Here is a 19,455-nt window from a genome sequence, read left to right on the forward strand (position 1 = left end):
TACTTTTAAGTTGATATCCAAGAAATTTGCTATAGATTATGCTGAAATTTGCTCAGCAAGTCAGTCACTCACTCTGTATAGAACAAACAGAGGGAGAACAAGACATAAACGGGTTTTGGAAGAATCTCATAGCTTGTATGAAAAATTTTAATTTGACGTAGATGCCATGTTTAGAATCCGGGTATAGGTACTCTGCCCATGGTACCCTACCGCTCGCCAAACACGATTTATATTTTTTTATAATTTATTTATTTCGTTTACAATCTTTATTTACCACCTTTTGTTTGTTGTTTGCTTGTTTTAATACTAATTCACAATGCTTTGCTTTCAAATACATAATAATAATAGGTAGTTATACTTCATATTATTAAAGTATATATGGGTATTTATGGATTTACTTTTGGTTTTGCTTTTGATTTATACATATATATATATATGTGTATATATATATATTTGTTTTTGTTTGTTTTGGTAATAATACATGTAGATCTCCATTTGCTAGGCTTATCTGAGGGTGTTTTTAATCCATCTACAATTTCCGCAATGAAAAGTTTTCGTTCTTGTTTAGTTGGTGTTAATAAAAACCTCGGTTTAAATATGCTTTGTAATTTCGGCTCCACGCATTTAGTGCTTTTATTTTGAACAATTATTTAAATCATTTGTTGTTTGTTATCGTTTTGCTTAAATGCGGAGAAATACTTGAAAGGTAAACAATTGGTTTTATGTCTAATTTATCTCGTGTTTAAATTTCATAATTACTTATATTGAAGAAGGGTATATCTCTGTATACGCATTTGCTTTTATTTTCAACGCATGCATTTTAATTTGGGTTCTTTAAAATTGTTAATGTTGTATATTTAATTTGTTTTCTTTTCTTTTTGGAGTGCAATTGGTTTATAAGTTTTTTTTTTTTCTTTTGATCTCGGATTTATCTATAGCTTTTCACTAACTGCTAACGCCGTCTGTTGAGCAACTTATGGTATCTGCCACTAAATTATTAAATATACTTCAGTATAATGAGCCAACTTCTTGCTTAGAACTGAAACATTTGTTACATTTATCCACTTGTAAAAAGTTTCCGTCCAAAGTTCTAGTATCTTAAAGCTTTGCCATTTGTCGTTTGTTGCTTGAACATTTGAATACAAGTAAATATTCTCATATCGAGTACATATTGATGATCGTTAATGTATATGTGTGTGTGTGTGTGATTAGAGTAGGTTTATAGTAGATATATGTGTGTATCTTGACATGTTGCTACTTTACTAAAAATCTACAAAATATAATATTTAAATTTCTTCTCTTGCCTTATACTTATTCGCATGTACCTAAGTGTGTATACATATTATTATTATGATTGCTTAACATTTATGTTTTATTAAACATTTATTATGTGTGTATTTGGTTTTTGATGAGGTCAACATTAATTAGGGCTTTTTGGTTTTTTTAGTTTTCGAATATGCAACTTTGAGTTTCGCTTTGTAGAATATCAGTGTTCGTTTTGTTTTTATTTCGCATTTAATTTGTTTAATTATTGATATGTGCTTTTTGTTTTTTTTTTGTGGTTAATACAACTCTTTGTTTTATATTTTACACAATCGGAAAGTGATCTATTTATATTTTATATGAATAACTTGGGTTTAATTTGTTTGTTTATTTATTTATTTCCTTTTTGATGTTTATTTAATAATATTCAGTCTATATAAACATACATTTATACATTTATCCTAAAGGTCGCAAAGCAAAAATATGAAGCATATTTTCAGTTCTGCTAAAACCCTAACAAAAACTGGTTACAAAGACAAATGAACTTTGGAAATGCCAAAATATATTCACATACAAACATTTTATTAAAAACATGATTACAAATAAAACATAAAAAATGCATACTCGGCGCACCGAGATTCAAATACCCATGCAGACTTATAACACATAGAATGCATTTATTACATCAATTAAATATGTAAAGTATCTGGATTCAAATCAAAATCGGCGACTTGACTTGTGGGATACACTTATTTGGGAAACTTGAGCTTCAAGTCTGAAAGTCTAAACCGGATGGACGGACATGAAATCAGCAAAATAGACCTCTTTGGGATCTGAGAAACCACTTCATTATACATACACACCGTAATATAAATTTTGTCAAAAACCCACTGCAAGGGTATGAAAAAAGAAAATGTTTAACGAAAAATGGCCATAAAACGCTTAACATATACACACATACTAAATGTTTGAACATTTATTTCAACTTTTTCTATATATATATATGTATATATATATATATTCGTTTTGTTTCTGTGTGTGTTTTTGTGTGTGAGCGTGTGTGTGTATGTGCCGTTTAGGTATCTTGTTATTTGTATGTAAATCTATCGAAAATTAATTGTAATGTACACATATTTCTAATACATGCATTGGTGCATGCTTATGTACTATATGTTCTGTACTCGGATATTGTTTATAGAGCACACTCTGTTATTATTTTTGTTTTGTTTTTGAATTTCAATTAATATATATATATATATGTGTGTGAGTGTGTATGTATTTAGTTAAATATCATTTTGTATCTATTTGTTTGTTAACACATTCCTCTTGACGAGTTTAATTCATTGCATTTGATTTTTGTTTTCGGGCTTTGTTTTTGTTCAAAATTTTGTATTACAACATTTTGCATAGAACTTTTACTAGTACGATCTTATTGATTTTGTTTTGATTTAATTTTCTAACATCTGCGTATGCATTTATTTTTTAAATATACGCTTGCATATATAGAACATATATGAAAAACAAATATTTACATGCACATAAATATTTAAAATACATATTCATTAGTAGCTGCATTAACTCTATTCAATTGATAAATGTTTATTTATTTTGTAAGTGTAGGTTTTTTGTTGTCCAGGTGTTCAGGTCATTGTGAATTGTGAATTGTGGTACAAGGTATGCGAATCCTATATCTTAAGGGGCCCTCGATTCAACATTAACGTATCGTACAACTATTATCTGGGCTCTGAGCAATCAATTATTGTTCATTAATCTATTTAATACTGCATTCTGCAACTGGTTTAACATTATACAAACTATTTTGTTTTATTTTCTTATTAATGTTTAAATATTTGATTTAGATAATCCATTATAATTTTCAATATCGTGCACTTATTATTCATTTGACTTTATTTATTGGTTTAACGCAGCATTTGCGATTGCTTCAAAATACTCAGTTACACGTTAACTAATTTATATTGTTTTTGTTTTTGTTTTTTTTTTTTTTTTAATCTTTCTGTGCCTTATGCTTTTTTTAATTTTAGTTTTATTTTTTGTTGGTAAACTATAAGCAGTGCCAAGCATGTCCTAAACTTAACATTTATTTATATGTTTAACAAAAAAATTACTTCTTTGAGTGTGTGTGTTTGTTTTTTTACGCCTATGCACAGTGTCCCTTATGCGAGCGAATTGCAACGAAAAACCTGACTCCTTAATTGCTGCTTGCAGGACACTTGGCACACGTCTGTTGTACTCCTGCACCGATATATGTGTGTAATGTTTGGTAAAAATTAAGCAGGATATAAGCAATTGTAATCGAGTTGAATGTGAAACATTGTGTTAATGGGTATGTGTGTGTGTGCCACATTTTAGGCAGTATGTGTTTTTGTTCGATAGCTTAGCCAACTGAATTATTAATTAATGGACGCTCTGTGTTTTTATATAGTTGCCTACTTATTTCTGAACACAATTGCTGTCAGTTAAATGAAAGGTGCTTGTGTGTATTGTTGGTATTGGTTGTAACATAAAAATGTTCAACTTAGTCCATTGAAAATATTTGAAATTGCTCAAAATCGATGAGTCTGTCTATATACTCTATTCAGGATACGACAACTACATACATCAATAGTTAAAATTAATTAATTCGCTGTGGCTGACAATCTTGTCGGCGTTTGCGCACAAAACGAATTACTACTGTAGCTGGCAAAGCGGCCAGACTTACAAAAACTGGCAAAGCTTTTACAAAATTACGAAACTACTTTACAGCTACGAATACCAAATACTGGCTACAATACCAACTGCCCGAAACCAGGCAAACCACAAACCCAATTGCGACACTAAGCATACTAAAACCTATTGAGCCTGGATGCTGGGCAGCTGGCTTGGAAATTAAACTGCAAAAGCAAATCTTAAACTAACCACTGTGCGCGTGCGAATCGGCCGCCGCCAGGTGGCGCTGCTCCTCGTTGACGGCTTGACGCGCGGCCTCGCATTGCGCACAGTGCTTCTCCAGAAACTTCATGGACAAGCGGAACGTATACCGGTGCCGGGTACAACGCCTTTACATTTTATACTCGACGATCTTGTTGGGATTGAGGAACTGCTCCCGCTGTGCAGCATCCAAATGGGCCACAGTACGTGTTAGTGCCGAGCCCGAGCCGGAACCGGAGCCAGAACCAGAACTCTTGTGCTTGCTAGCGCCATCGGCTCCACTGCCACCGGCACCGCCTCCACTGGCTCCACCTCCGCTCGTGCGTCCCGTGTCTGTGCCAATTGGCTGATAGACTCCATCTGCGCTGACCACGCCCACATTGACGCCGGCCACAACCGGCTGCTGTAAATAGCCCGAGTATTGTGGAGGCACCTGGTAGCTGGATGGCGGCTGCTGTGAGATGGCACGCGGCTGCTCCGTATGCGCAATGGGATACTGCTGCTGATGTGCATAGTCCTGGCTGCTGCCGCCGCCGCCAACTACAGTAGCTGCACCACCAACAAAACCACCGCCTCCACCCATGCGCGAGCCGGAGTCATCATTTAGCCCCTCTCCCATTTCGCCATCGCGATTGTGGCGTCCACGTATGCATAGCTTGGTAAAAAGCCAGACGCGTCCACGGTACAGCAGATAACAGCAGAAGTGCACGAAGAACGTGAAAATGATGGCACACGCCGTCACAATGATGGCCTTGCCCGGCTTTGTCCAGTCCATCATCGGATAAATGGCAGTTTGGTTTTTCCTAATTCCCAATTCCAAGCAATATAATTAATTGATCCAACTGGGATATATGCCATACGCTTACCTGTCTGTGCCGCCGGCCAAGAAGTAAATGCCCGTAAAAATGGCATATGCCAGCCCAATGCCTGTGGTAAAGTAGGCGTGGCTCATCTTAATCGGATGCCCCACAATGGCCAGATCGATGAGCATTATGATGGAGTTCAGAACATGCACCATGATGTTCAAGGCGTCAATTTTGTGGATGTCTGCAGGGGGAAGAAAAGATTGAAGATTGATCGAAACGAGAGAGAGAGAGAGAGAACGAGGGAGAGAGAGGGAGGCATTTATTTAGCTCCTTTTGTGAAGTTAGATGGCATATAAAAATTGTCAAAAAAAGGACAGAATGAATTGCAGATGCTTTTTTCTCCATAAATTATAGTATATATTCCTGATGGAATAATGAATAATGAATTGGACTAATGAACTATTCTCATGAATAATGAGTTGAAGTATTGCATTTGCAACATGCAATTAATAATTGTTCCACTAAAAAACAAAGGCTATCGTAAAATAAATTAAAATATGAAAGCTGCATATGTTCTATCGCTAGCATTTATTTATATTCTTAGCCCAGTTTTTAGAATGGCTTTAATAACATATTACAGTTGTTGCGACAAATATTCACTAGCTAGATTTGAATGAATTGAATTATGGGTTACGTTGGGCCTTGTCAGCGATCCGCTTGCTCTACATATTGGCAAATCCGCGGGATAGGACTCGCTTATTGGAAGAGGATGCTATTTGTAGGGCAAATATAATGTCTTGGGTGGCATCAACATATGCATAGCAGGCCAAATAATTGATCAGCAACAGGACCGAGCAAATGGGAATGTCGAAAATGGGCTTCAAGTTCCAGAGAAGGCCGTTGATCACTTGGCCCTGAAACATCAGCAATGGACACATGCAAATCCACAAAACGCCATGGACAACGTAAGGCGGAAGATCATTCTCATCTTCACTGCATGCCCATACAATTAGTAGGATCGAGATCGTCAGCACCGCCACAATTAGCCAAACAAATCCTATATATAGAAGCGCGGAAAAACGCGATGGCAGCCAAGAACCCAACAGCAGAAAGACCACCATCAGGCTTATGATTTCCAGCACCACAAGCAGATCCTCCTCGTCCTGTTCGATCAGTATAAATCCATTGCCCAGGGTGAGCATCAGGGCAATGGCACTGCAGGCAACCCAATTGTATGGAAAGTGGCGACGCAGCCACATGACGTTCACATAGATGCAGAATGAGATGAAGGCGAGCACAAAAAATATCGCGGCAGGAATATTGTTCCGTTCGGACGGATCAGCACGTATCTGGCCAATGAAGTGCACCATCATCACGGAGAATACTATGAAGACGAGAGTTGTTCCATATACCTGCAGATAATAACCGCGCACGGTCTGCGGGAGTCCACGTGGCGGTTCGCTCATCAAATTGATTTTGTCGCTCGTATCGATGTTTTTGTTTTTATTGTTTTTGTTGTTTTTTTTTTTCGGGTTTTTTTTTGTTATCAAAGTGTAGCTAGTACTTGTCAGTGGCTGTCAGTTAGTCAGTTTGTCAGTCGGTCGGAAAATGGAACTTTTACTTGACAAGCAGCATGTCTAACAAATCTGCGTCAGCGCCGGAGCTCTACGTACGGTCAGAGGAAACGCAAACGGAGCCAAGGAAGCACAGAAATACGAACATCAACATGCCGGCCGAGGACAGTGCTATGTTGTACGATCCCAGCTTGAACACTCATTATTTGCCATATGCCGAATCGAGGCATGATCGCAACTCCAGTCGCATGAGCAGACTATTCACCGATAGACCCTCGCGGCTGGCCTTCCTCTCCTACGTGTATGTTCTGTTGGGCATCCAGGTGGTTCTGTCCACGGGGCAGTGGCTACTCTCGACCTATCGCTGGCGGCCGCAGCTGAATGGACCGGAGCGCAACTTTAATATGCTGCTGTTGTTTCTGACCTGGGTGAATCTGACATTGGCGTTTCTTGGCTTCCGCCGGCTGCAGCTCATATATCCCTTGAACTGGATCATCTTCCTGTGCATGTTCGAGAGCCTCACTCTGCTGATTATGTTTCTGTGCGTGCGTGAACTCGACCTGACCTGGTATATCATACTGATTGGCTTGGCTGTGTTGTTAATCTATACACCCCTGGGCCTCTGGAGGCCTCCCTGCTTGACCACGAACTTATGGATTTTGATATTTTTAAGCATCACGGTCTTCCTCACCAGCACTCTAGCCCTGCTCACTGGCCTAGCCATGCATTTGTATCTGCCGCTGACCTTTTGCGTGACGCTCTTCGGACCGTGGACCATGTACAATACGTTTCGATTGCACGTCATCTCCCGTGACAGATACTCGAGATTCGGCTACCTGGAGCAGGCGGCCAAAATGTACATAGCCTTCGGCTGCACTGTGGGCGGTTTGGTGGTAGTGACTCGCATTGCCAGCGGCTCCATTGAGAGCGAGAGCTGCAGGGCCGTGGCGTTTTGCCATAAGCGATCGGTTAGCATCACGTATGGACCAGGGAATTGAATTTATAAAACAGCAAATCAGCTTTGCCAACAGCATTGTCGCATTCTATTTAATTGCTATATTCATTTGGATAATTATTTACTTACCGGGATTGTGGACCAGCAGCCAGTAGCACATGGTGACAATAAAGGCGTACACTGTTGCACAGGTATAGAGCACCCAGTAGAGGTGATGCAGGCGACTCTTCTTCGCTTGGCGCACAACCTCAAAGTCCTCACGCTCCACCATCATGCCCTGGGTGACTATCCAAGCGGCCAGCCATGCCTGCACAGTGCAAAACAGCAGTCCCCAGTGGGTCAGGTAGATCCACCATTTTGCATAGTGGTGCTCGAAGTGCTCCTCCGTGCGCCCAATGTCCAGCAGCGAGCAGACCAATGCCGCCAAACATGTTATCGCCGTTATCCAACGATAAAACAGGTACACAATACGCACCTGAGTGTTGCGCTGCCACTGCGTATGATAGACATGTGGTTATAGACATTAGTGATAGATTCAAAATTGTTTTCAATAAGAACATTTCTGCTAGTAAAAACCGTGTATTCCGATTTCTTTGCGTCTTTAGGTAATATTATCAACCATGGATCGCTTAGCACTAGTTTCATGTGAGCCCCAAGCGACAAGATCGAATGTGTATACATTAAGTTAAGTTAAGTATCAATGTTGCTTTTAGCCCCGGCTACTAAGCCAAGGTCCTTCATCCCTTCATCCCTACATCCACATAATTGACTACACTCTATGCACGAGTTATTTTTCCAACTACAATTTAATCATATTAACTGAGAAGTCTCGAGCAGGATGCCTATGAATTTTATCATTTAGGCTGATCCCACTAGGTCAAAACGATATAGGGATTTCATTGCCGCTCACCTGGCACAGATAGAAGTTATGCCGATGAACGTGATCCGGCGTAAATTCCGGAAAGCAGCTGTTCCACAACTTGCTAACCATCATTCTCTGATTGCCCAGGCAGCTGCTGGCGTTGGCGAACTGATTGAAGCCCTCACAGCTGTCGTGCGAGGGGTATTGGTAGGACTGGTAGGCCTGTTGCTGCTGCGATTGCTGCTGCTGTTGCTGCTGCTGGTGTTGGTGCTGATGTTGATGCTGGTGCTGATGATGTTGGTGCTGATGATGTTGGTGCTGCTGCTGCTGCTGTTGCTGCTGCTGCTGGTAGTGGTGATAGCGTTGTTGTTCCGTTTCACGATGCGATTGATTGGCACTTCCTTCGCTCCTGCTGCCCCCGCCGCCTCCGCCTCCTGCTCCAGTCCCTCCTCCTCCGGTTGCTCCTGCTCCGGCTGAGCCGCCGTGCTCCGTTTGATATTCGTTTTGAGGCGGCGTTTTGTGGCTGTGTCTGCTTCCGCCGCCGCCGCTGTTGCTGCTGCTGTAAGGGCGCAGAAAATCGGGCAGATCAAGATCGAGTATGTGCGCCAGCTGTGCCTCTTCGTCGTCGTCGTCGTCGTACTCCGGATGGTGATTGCTATTGTATTGCAGGAAACGCACGTCCTCGAGACTCTCACAGTCCGTGGATAGCAAAGCCGTCGGCAGGCACTCCTCAAGTAGATCGTCCTCGTCCTCGGTTGTGCTGGCAAGGCCCGGCAGATAGCCGTAGTTGTCGTAGGCGTCGTAGCGCCGGCGTGGCGTGGCCTTGTAGCGATAGCCGCCAGCTTGCAGCTCCTCTTCCGCCGCTGCTACCGCTGCCGATGCGTAATCCTGAAACGGCTCGGCTGCGACTATTGCGGGCGGTCGGCTGCTGCTGCTGCTGCTGAAGTAATAATCGGTGGCTACGCTCGGCGCTGGTGGCGGTGGTGGCAGCACCGGTTCCGGCAGAGGCGGCAGATAGCCGGGTGAGCTGCCCGCTGATGCTAATAGCGGTGTGGGCGACGCGTCGAAGTTAATCAGCGCTGCAGCAGGATAGCCGCCACCACTGTAGCCTAGACGATAGGGATACGGAGCGCCGCCGGTGCTGCTGCTGCCAATGTAAATGTGCGCCGAGGTGGACGGCAGATGGTACCAGCTGGCAAGATTGCTGCTGCCCAGTCCGAAACCCAAGCCCACACCCAAGCCGAGACCCAGCCCGCTGGAGCTGCTGCTGCCGCGACTGAAGTAATAGCTATACTGTTGCTGCTGCTGCTGCTGTTGGTGATGAGAATGTTGGTGATATTGGTGCTGGTGTTGCTGCAAGGGCGTGTAACCGTAGTGATTGCTGCTCGTTAGCCAGCGATGTCGTCCAGGTGTGCTCAGACGCTCGTACTGTTGTCGCTGATGGTAGAGGATTTGCTGCTGCTGTTGGGCTAGCTGCTGTTGCTGCTGTTGCTGCTGCAACTCACGCTCGAGCCGTTGCAGCAGCAGTTGTTGTTGCAGTTGTTGGATTTGCAGCTGCTGTTGCTGTTGGGCGAGCAATTGCTGCTGCACTTGCTGCTGTTGCTGTCGCTGCAGCTGCAGCTGTTGTTGCGTCTGCTGCGTCTGTAGTTGCGCTAGCTGCTGCTGTGGTTGCTGTTGCTGTTGGTGTTGTTGCTGTTGGCCACTAATTGGCTCTGGTCTAAAGTAAAACTGCGCGTAATCCAATGTGAAGGCGTTGCTGTTTACTTAGCCTCGCGCCTACCACTTAACAAGTGTTGTTGCGGTTGCTGCAGCTGTTGCTTTTACAGTTGCTGTTGCTGTTCTTGCTGTTGTTGTTGTGCCTGCGGTTGCAGTAACTCTTACAATTGCAGTTGTTGCTGAAAGTAGAACAAGTAAAAAATGCGCTCTAAGTCAAGTACTTCTTTACATGTAACGTGTCGCGTTGACGCCGTATGCGTAATGCCAGCCTATTAGGACACTAATTAGACGCGCATCAAGTATACGCTGTGTAGTCTCAAATGCTCAAGATTCAGCGAAGGAGTTTGCAAAGGAAAGTAGACAACATCAGGAACAGCTAAGCTCAATTGAATTTGGAGCTTTGCACAATTTCAATGAAGTCACAAGCAAATGCTTTGAATGCATCAAAGGCAATTGCCAGCCCCAATTATTTCGTATAAACATAAGAGGATGGGCATAGACAGCTGGAATCATTAAAAATATTGCATATCTAAATTAATATTAATTCATTTCAAAAAACTTTAATAACATTAAAAAAAAATCAACCATTAATCAAGGCTTACATCGACAAAAAATAAGCATTTGCTGTCTGTTAATAACTAAATAACTTACTGCTAGAGTGAAAAAGATAAGTTTATTTGCCTACTCAATCCCAGTGCGGTCCAGTCGCCCATGATTAACTTATACATAAATACAACATCAAGCTTAATTCTTCGATTAATTGAAGAGGAGAGATCTTTCATCAGGAGTACACACTCGCGTATGATGACAACCGATCACCCGGATCCAAGTATTGGTAATGAAGGGAAAAAAGAGGCTTACGCTCGTCAACCCTACAAGATGAGCTAAAAGAACTGAAATCTATTGCGGGTAAATAAAACAGAACATGATACACTTAGCTAGCTGTTATAATCTTGCCAGCCTGATAGATTGCACATATAAACTGAAACGGCTCTAATTGATATGCCCGATTCCAAGTCATTTTCAATGGGTATGCTGTGTACATAAAATAATTTCAAATAGCATGCAAATATTGCATTTTCATATTTTCTTAGTACCCAAATGTGAATGCATTGTGCCCTGAATTATTATCACCTTTCCCTTGCCTAGCGTTGTCAACATTATCATTGACATTTAATTATTTTCCATTTATGTTTGCACTTTCACTCTGGACAGTTATTGATATTGATGGGATTATAATATTATGTAGTCACATTAATAAGGTGCTATTATATTTGACATGTTAACTTTTTGTGCTTATGCATCGCAATTGTTTTTGCCTTTTCGGTAATCAAAAAAATCGGGCTAACAAAAAACCTTAATAAAGAAAATAGAATTGGCTGAAATCGGTTAATGCAAATCCTTTTTGGTCACTTTACTCATTGGTTTCTCTAATGGGGCAGCTAATGATTTGTGTACATCGTTTTCCAGGGACAAGCAAGCCGACAAACAATCTGAATTATATATAGCAAATGATGAAACAACAGCCGCACAACAAACAGCCGACAACGGCAATGATACCGACCACTACAGCAACAGCAATAAAGTCAGCAGCAGCAGCAGCAACAGCAGCAGCAATAAAATCAGATCAAATTGAATGGCACGCGCAGAAACAGCAGCAGCAAAGCAAATGGCGGCCAGCGACTTCCGGTGCGGCCATTTTGGTTGGTCGCTCGCTCGGTTTCATTGAGTTCGCTTCAGTTGCGTTCAGTTGAGTTGAGTTGTCTGTATAAAGCGGCCGAAAAGTTGGACAAAGGGGGAGAGGGGAAGAGATAGCAACGGGCGCGAGCTTATGCATTTTGTCTCTATGTACTGTGGTGTTGCTTGTATGTTATTTGTGTACTGCTTGTGTTTGTCTGCGTCTGCTGACGTCAGCAATATCGGCTTGTTGTTGTTGTTATTACCCCTGTTTACACAGCTGCGACAAGGGTCGCATTTGTTGTTATTGCTGGTTGTCGCTGCTGCTGCTGCTCCTGCTTCTACTGGCTGTTGCAATATTTACACTTGCAATTTGCTTAAACAACACTCAGAACGGCAACTGCCCAAACCTGCAGACAACCCAAGGACTTCAACTCCAACAGTCTAACATGCATACAAAGCAGCACACACAGACGCAACAACATACACGCAAACACACACATACACACAAGTGCTAGTAAGTACTTATTCTTATATTTCCGGCCAAAAAGTTTCCTTTGTAAGTTTCCCTCCAACAGCTGACACATAAAATAACTGTATTTAAAATTTTTAAAGGTTTATCAACATGATACGTTTTGAAAATTCTTGGGGGTTAATTTAGACGCAACATTTTTTTAAATTTTATTTGCACAGGGTTTTTTTTATATTAAATTAATTATCTCGAAATATTATATAGACCATTTTATTCATTCGGTGGACTTACAGAGAAAGAGTATTTAAGATTCAACTAATAATTCAGTTTATTTTAAACTGTGGTTTAACTTCTTGCTCTTTACTAAAATTAAAAAACTTCTAATAACTTAAGCTCCAACTTTTCGCTTTCATACATTTTACTATTTTCTGTTTGTAAAATTAGTCTAAAACGGAATGAACTTTTGGTATAACAGTTTTCTCAATATTCTACTCAGTAAGTAATAATTTGTAGAAACAGGTTGCCTTCATACTTACTTAGTTGGTAACACTAAAATTTTAAAATCAAAGCAGTAAATCTCAAAAAGAGTCGATTAAAATTGTGTTCATACAGTCAAACGGACGTAGAGCAATAGGAACATTCCGTAAAATAAATGCATAGTTTTGCACATTGTTAAAAGAATTTAAATTCCTTGTAGCAAAAATTTCATGACTACTTCTGTTGCCTTTGCTGAAGTAGGCGTTTATTTACGACCCGTTGGCAGGCATGCAACAATTCTGAGAATTGTGCAGCGGCAATTAGGTGCAAGTAGCTTATAAAATCCCATAACAATTGTGCAGCGCTGTTGCAATTGATATCGAAATAAAAACGAGGACGTCACAAGAATATTCCAAAGCCGACGAAAGCTGAGAGCATGAAGTGTGTCCTTCTGCCACTTAACTACTTACGAGGACATACTCCGGCCACAGGGCGTATGAGCTATCTTTAATGAAGTGGCACAAGGAGAAATGTGAATGATGACGACAATGGTATTGAGTGAGCTGGCAGTCCATAATCCCAGCGACAACATTAATGCTAATTTAATTACAAAAGCTTGTCTCCACATGAATTCCGCTTGAGCGTATCCTTCATGCGTGCAAACGAAATTTGTTCAAGGCTTTGTTGGCTGCGCACAAAAGAGAACTTACTTTCGCTCTTTTTTTTTTTTATAATAAATTTGAAATGGTTTATAAGAGGATTGCGAAATCGTTTTTCGTTGAAATTTCCTTTGAGTATGAATGTATTTTCCCCTTAAATATTGTATAACTTGTTGTTTGCAACTAATTGGTTGGTTATGTGCTACCGAAGTGGGCTATAATAAGGAGGAAAACCCACACGGACTCGTTCGAGAGCACATATCCTTCTGCCGCTGCTGTCACAAGCAGGCCGCGTTGCTGTGCGACGCATTAATTATCCTTTGAAACCGAATCTCGCATTGATTTATCAATAACGGGCGCGTGAATTAATTGCGCACGACTTTTGTATCGAGTGCCAAATGAATTATGGCAGCTGCCGACGATGACACAGCCACAGACTTCAGCTTTGCCTAGAGATGGGTGCGTGACACGTATCAAGAATGTCTCATTTCGTGCGTGAGACATGCTCCAATAAGATAATTATATTTGATCAAAAGTGTAGAAAAGTGCATAAGCAATGTTCCAAAGTTCTCCTGTTCATTTTCTTAAAGTAATGAAATGCTTCTTTGAAGAGTAAGTACTGTAAATAAATTCGTGACTCCTCGAGCCGTGACACAGTATGCGCTCATCTCTGGCTTCAAGCTCGTCGACACAAAGCTAAGTTATGTAATAATACAATTAGGCATTTTCATGTAGAACGCTGCGTTTGATTAACTGAAATTCCAAGTGGGATGTAAGCCCCGGGGGCAGACGTCGAGCGGAGCTCGGATGCGAGAGAATGCAATTTAATTAAAATGAAAAATATTTTTGTGCCAATAATGTTGCCATGAGTTTTGCAAGACGCAAACGAAGCAAACTATGCAACTACAAAGGCGAAATGTTCAAAATTGTTTGCAACATTTGCAACAATTCCGAATGCGTTAAAGATATTCAGTTATTTTATATATTCAAGCTTGTCTTTGATGTCGTTTAAGTTAATTTGTAGCAACAAATTTTTTTGTTTATGCATAAAAAAGTAATCGATTTCGAGCATCCTAAAATGCTTATTGAATATCGCATATTGGCAATGCAATAACTTTGCCCAGAATGAATCATTAAAAATATCAATGTGAAAACATTTTTAAATGTATTTAGCTGCCTGCAGGCAAAGCTAACTTTTTCAATGCGTCCCCTGACATGCAACAACAACAACGTTGTCCTCCACGTGACGTTGTAATATTGAAAACAAAATCCTTGTTGAGCTAATGCAAAAATTTGTATGCATGTGTGGGAGCCCACGCAGAGGGTGGAGCGGCACAAAAGGGACAGAGAGCGACATTGAAGGGATGGGAGGTGGGAGGGTGGAGGTTGAAGGATGGTAAGCTGCACGTCAGACACATTGACGTGTTTGTTTATGTAAACAGGAAGTGTTGCGCTGCAGGCACAGTGAAAAAACAAACACACACACACACAGACAGCGAATAAACGAGAGAGAGAGAGAGAGGCACGGCCAGGCGGAAGTAGACAGCCTGTGTGCTATGTCATCTAAGTTCTGCGAACACTATATATACCATACAAATACACATACATATACATATTCCACGGCAGTATGCACTCTTGCTCTGCGCCTCCCCTCCCTCTGCGCTTGCTCCATGCTATTTTTTGTCTACTTGTCTGCGCTGCTCGTTTGTTTTATAGCAAAATGTTTGCCCACGTGAAATTTTAGTAAAGCTAACATTTAATAAATGGCCTCAGTCAGCATGTGTGTGTGTGTGTGTGTAAAACTTTTAATGAGCTATTTACATGTTAGAGATGCATACATGCTGTAATCTCTGAGTTACAAGCGGCGTATACGTAATGTGTTTGAGTATTGCTTATGCAAGTGTATCGCAGTTGAGGCCTGAGCTCAACTTCTTGCCACCTCTCGGATTCTGACAATGTGGCCCAAATTGAAAGGCAAAGTTCAAGATTCGTCCAGCCTGTTGGCTCTCTGTGTTATCCTGGCAATTGCATCAATTCACTTGAAGAGTGCAATGTATCCGTGTGGAAGCATCACAAACCGATTCAATGGCTGCCACAAGCTGTTTTCTTGTTTGTTACGTTTATATTATGCAAATTCTGGCATTGTCAGTGCCACCTTCTCATATGCCAGTCAGCCAGTCAGTTAGTTGGTCAGGACATGCCAGGACGAGGTCGTGTCAGTTATTGTGGCTGGTCGGACAATTGACTGACACTGAAACCTGACAAAGTCTGTTTAATTGAGTGCGCAGCTCGCATTTTATGTTATTCATTTCATATGACAACATATACATATCCTATGTAGTTCTATTTATCTTACGTACATATCAATATTCATACTCTTGAACATAAGATATAATCCAAATTTGTATAGAACAACAACATTCTTGTCCGATTTGTTAGGTAACTTTTCACACATCTAGATCACCTAGTTATAGTGGTATACTATATACACATATCCAGGTCCATTCCTTCCAAATTGGTTACTTAATAGGGATATATAAATCGTTGGACTGGAAGGTAACCGTCATCAGCTTTGGGGGGCTAGCCCCGCCAATGCCAAGGGGTGTGAATTCTGAGTTTGTGCGATTTGAACGCGGTTTAAATGTTAAGCCATAGGTAGACACGCTTGCAATTACAGGGATCTCCCAGACTGGATGCTTAATGTTTAATCTTGCTCTGATCTGCGATTCGACCACCTGCCATTGTTGCCATTGCTGCCATCGTTGTGGATGACGACATCGCCACAAAACGCTAACATTGGCTGATCGGACGCTAAGCAGGCAGCTACCTCGAGGAGTAATTCACCTGCTTCAGCATCTAGAAGAAGAGCTTGCCGAGTCCACAGCCGTTGCATCCTCAGAAACAGGGAAGATGGAAAGACTCCTCCAAGGCCTAGTTTGCAAACGCACATCCTGTAAATGCTCATTTCTGGTCTTGATTTTTAGGGCCGTAATAGAAGTTCAGTATATAATACACAAGCCAGGGAAGCTGGAAGACGATCCCCTTTCAAAATCTGTCAATTAGACTCTTGCGTGCGCTATGTAAGGTCTGGGCATGACTTGTCGCATATCTTTTCCAGACCATATATATATATATATATATATATATATATATATATATATTTATTTATTATTTTTTTTTAAGTTCTTCAAATAAATGCACATTCAATAAGATCAAATTTATTTTTGCATAGGTTTCAATGAGAACAAGTATATTATCCACTCACTACTTAAAAATGCTTTGGGCAAGATGGGACAAATTTAATGCGTTTAGCCGATGACTCAGTCGTTGCCAAAGCGCACGATAATTTATTGTCGGCTTAACGGAGGATTATGCTAAATTTTACTCAATTGTCAATTATCTCTCAAGGCCTTAGAGTGTCCATTTGGTGCAACAATTTTGGTCGGATACACAACATGTATGAAGGTACATATATAGCTGGACTGTTTCCCGGTTTTAATAAATTAAGCCACGGCTTGCAGTTTGAGATAGGCCGTGTCAGAGGCTCTTGGAAAGTTATGAGCATTGATAAACGGTCATCTTAAATTGCAATTTATATGCAAAATTGTTGGCAGCAGTTGCGCGCGGCTCGCCGGCTTCGCTTGCCAGATTAATTTCATTAAAAGGTTGTCACAAAATCCTTGAAAGGGAAAGCCCACTAAAAAACCCGATAGACGAGTGTGCAAAATGCCCGGGCTGCATATTTAATGGCTGCTCAAAAAAAAAAAGGAAGGAAAATGATAAAAAAAAAAACTTATGAAATGAATGTAAAATGCACGCCAACAATTTTTCACGCCTGCAACATGAAGCCCAACAACAACAACAACAACAGCAAGAAGGACAATGAAGGCAAAATTTATTATCAGCGTGTGCACAGTTAAACAATAAATAAGGAAAGCCTCGCACCGAGGACTCTGTGGCCAGTGGTTGCGATTATGAATTCCCAGTCCGATAAGCGCATAAAAGTTAATTTATATCTCGGCTCAAAGAAGAAGGCCAATTGCTAGGCGTAAGAGCTAAGGAGAGCTACGAGCTTTAAGGCCATTCAAGGTACGCCCGAAGCATAGCCTCCAAGGAAGCTCGAAGGCAACCATCCGCGTTCTCTCTCTCTCTCACTCTGTTTCTCTTTCTCCTTTTCTCTTTTCGTATATTGCTGTCTATTTGTCAGTTCGGACCAACAGGCAACCGCTGCTGCTATCTGGCATTAGGGTTCGCCTCGCTCCGTATCAAATGTTTTGACAACTTCCGCGATGCTTTTTGCATTTCGCCTGATTGTCGTTAGCGGAAATATATTTTCTTCATTGCCAATGCCGAGTGGTTTTTTATACTCAATTTTCTCCCTGTATCTTGAGGACTTTCAGCAGTTTATCAAGTTTTGCTTTATGCTGCTGCGGCAATATATTGTGCCGGATCATGTGCATATTTTGATTTACGGCAGTTCTTTCCGCATTTGGCAAACTATTCAGTCCCTCAGCTCGTATGCCATATGATTTTTCTTATAGCCATGCCACAACACAAATCTGCGAAAAGGCGTCGTCAATTTTTATACTTTCGCATATATGCCCTATGAAATTCTCTTAAAAAATCATTGAAATTATTAAGAGCGCATACTATGTTAAGTCCAACCATTACCATTACAATAAAAACAAAGGCATGTTTTAGTTAACCAGAGGCTTTCCCTGCCAACAATTGCTAGCTAAGGCTTTGTCAATTCAGTTTATAAATATAAATGCTTTTACACAAGCGAACAAAAGTATAGTTGTTTTATCAATTCATTTGAAACATGTCGACGACCCATTAACTAAAGTCAATTCAAATAAGCTCCAGCCCCAAGCCAAACCTCAACCCCAACCCCAAGCCCAACCAGCTCAACCAACCGTCTGAGAGAAATTAAATGCACACATGACGTGCAAAAATGCAAAAATAAAATAACGAAAGAACTGAAAGACTTCCCGACTTTAATATACCATAACCAATTAGTATTATATTTTATTATCATTATAATTATAATTATTATTATTATTATAATTATTATCATTACTATCAATTTTATTTTTATTATTATTAATATTATTATTTTAATTGTTATTATAATATTATAATAATAATATTATTATTATTATTTTCATTTTTTATATTATTAGTATTAGTATTTTTATTATTATCGTACAACACTTGGGATTCGAACAATCCGAGCCCAGATGCTCGTTTATTGGGTAAACAATTTTTTATGCATTTTTAAAATTGATACACGTTTAACTACTCATGGGAAGCGTCGACAACAAAGGGAAAGTCCATCTGCATTAATTCTATAGAAAGCGTACGAGAGCGCAGTAGAGAAGAAGAAGAATGGTTGACGTGGACGATGTCACAGCTGGCATTTCCTTCGGCGGCTCAGGGGCTGCCAGAGCTGGCGTTGATCTTCCTGAACCGCATTGTCGATTGCGCTCTGCAACGAGCTGTGTGGGACATGGGGTCATTTAACATAGTGGGCATCTGTCAGGGCTTTGTCGTGTGAGTTGGCTTAATTAAACGTGTTGCCATCGGTCTTTCCATTTTCATTAACAATAAACAATCACGTTGATGATGACTGCAAGCTCTCTCATCCCGTTTGACATGCTAACTAACAACTAATCAAAGCTGGAATATCGCCCAGTTAGCTGCCTGATAAACATAATGGACGCTATGAAACGAGTATGTGAATAAAATATAATTAAAAAAAATGTTAAGCATATCTTTTTGTAAAAGTAATTTACGAAGAATTAACTCTTGCACACGATTTCGTTGTGTGCAATAGGCAATATATTCCATGGTGCATACATAAGAAGCAGGTAAGTTATTAAAAATGTATGCTTATATTGATTGATGGCTGACAGGTAGAAGCGGTGGCAAGTAGTGCGTTCTGTTACGGGTCTTAAGGGAACAATTTTTTTTTAAATTTATTTGTATTACTTCTTAAGCAAAGAAGCAAATGAAGAAGAGGGTTCAGTTTATACCCTTGTCAGCAACTTTCAACTAGAGCCTCTT

General features: G+C 40.5%; 3 protein-coding genes across 3 annotated transcripts; 1 reads left to right on the forward strand and 2 right to left on the reverse strand.

The window, feature by feature from the left end:
• Positions 1-1,542: 1,542 nt before the first annotated feature.
• On the reverse strand, positions 1,543-16,339 carry hbt (headbutt). Its single transcript, XM_002057649.4, has 6 exons — positions 16,125-16,339; positions 10,213-10,283; positions 8,437-10,151; positions 7,656-8,019; positions 5,058-5,238; positions 1,543-4,994 (listed from the first exon to the last, which is right to left on the reverse strand). The coding sequence occupies exons 1-6, from the start codon at positions 16,337-16,339 to the stop codon at positions 4,322-4,324; spliced, it is 3,219 nt and encodes a 1,072-aa protein (XP_002057685.4). The 3' UTR covers positions 1,543-4,321.
• On the reverse strand, positions 5,569-6,552 carry LOC26531820 (uncharacterized). The gene has a single exon (XM_032437662.2). It carries the CDS (start codon positions 6,461-6,463, stop codon positions 5,720-5,722), a length of 744 nt encoding a protein of 247 aa, XP_032293553.1. The 5' UTR covers positions 6,464-6,552; the 3' UTR covers positions 5,569-5,719.
• Positions 6,631-7,634, forward strand: LOC6634333 (uncharacterized). Its single transcript, XM_002057650.4, has one exon. It carries the CDS (start codon positions 6,631-6,633, stop codon positions 7,567-7,569), a length of 939 nt encoding a protein of 312 aa, XP_002057686.1. The 3' UTR covers positions 7,570-7,634.
• Positions 16,340-19,455: the final 3,116 nt, after the last annotated feature.

This window comes from Drosophila virilis, chromosome 4 (genome assembly GCF_030788295.1).
Source record: "Drosophila virilis strain 15010-1051.87 chromosome 4, Dvir_AGI_RSII-ME, whole genome shotgun sequence".
Classification (NCBI taxonomy): Eukaryota; Metazoa; Arthropoda; class Insecta; order Diptera; family Drosophilidae; genus Drosophila; species Drosophila virilis.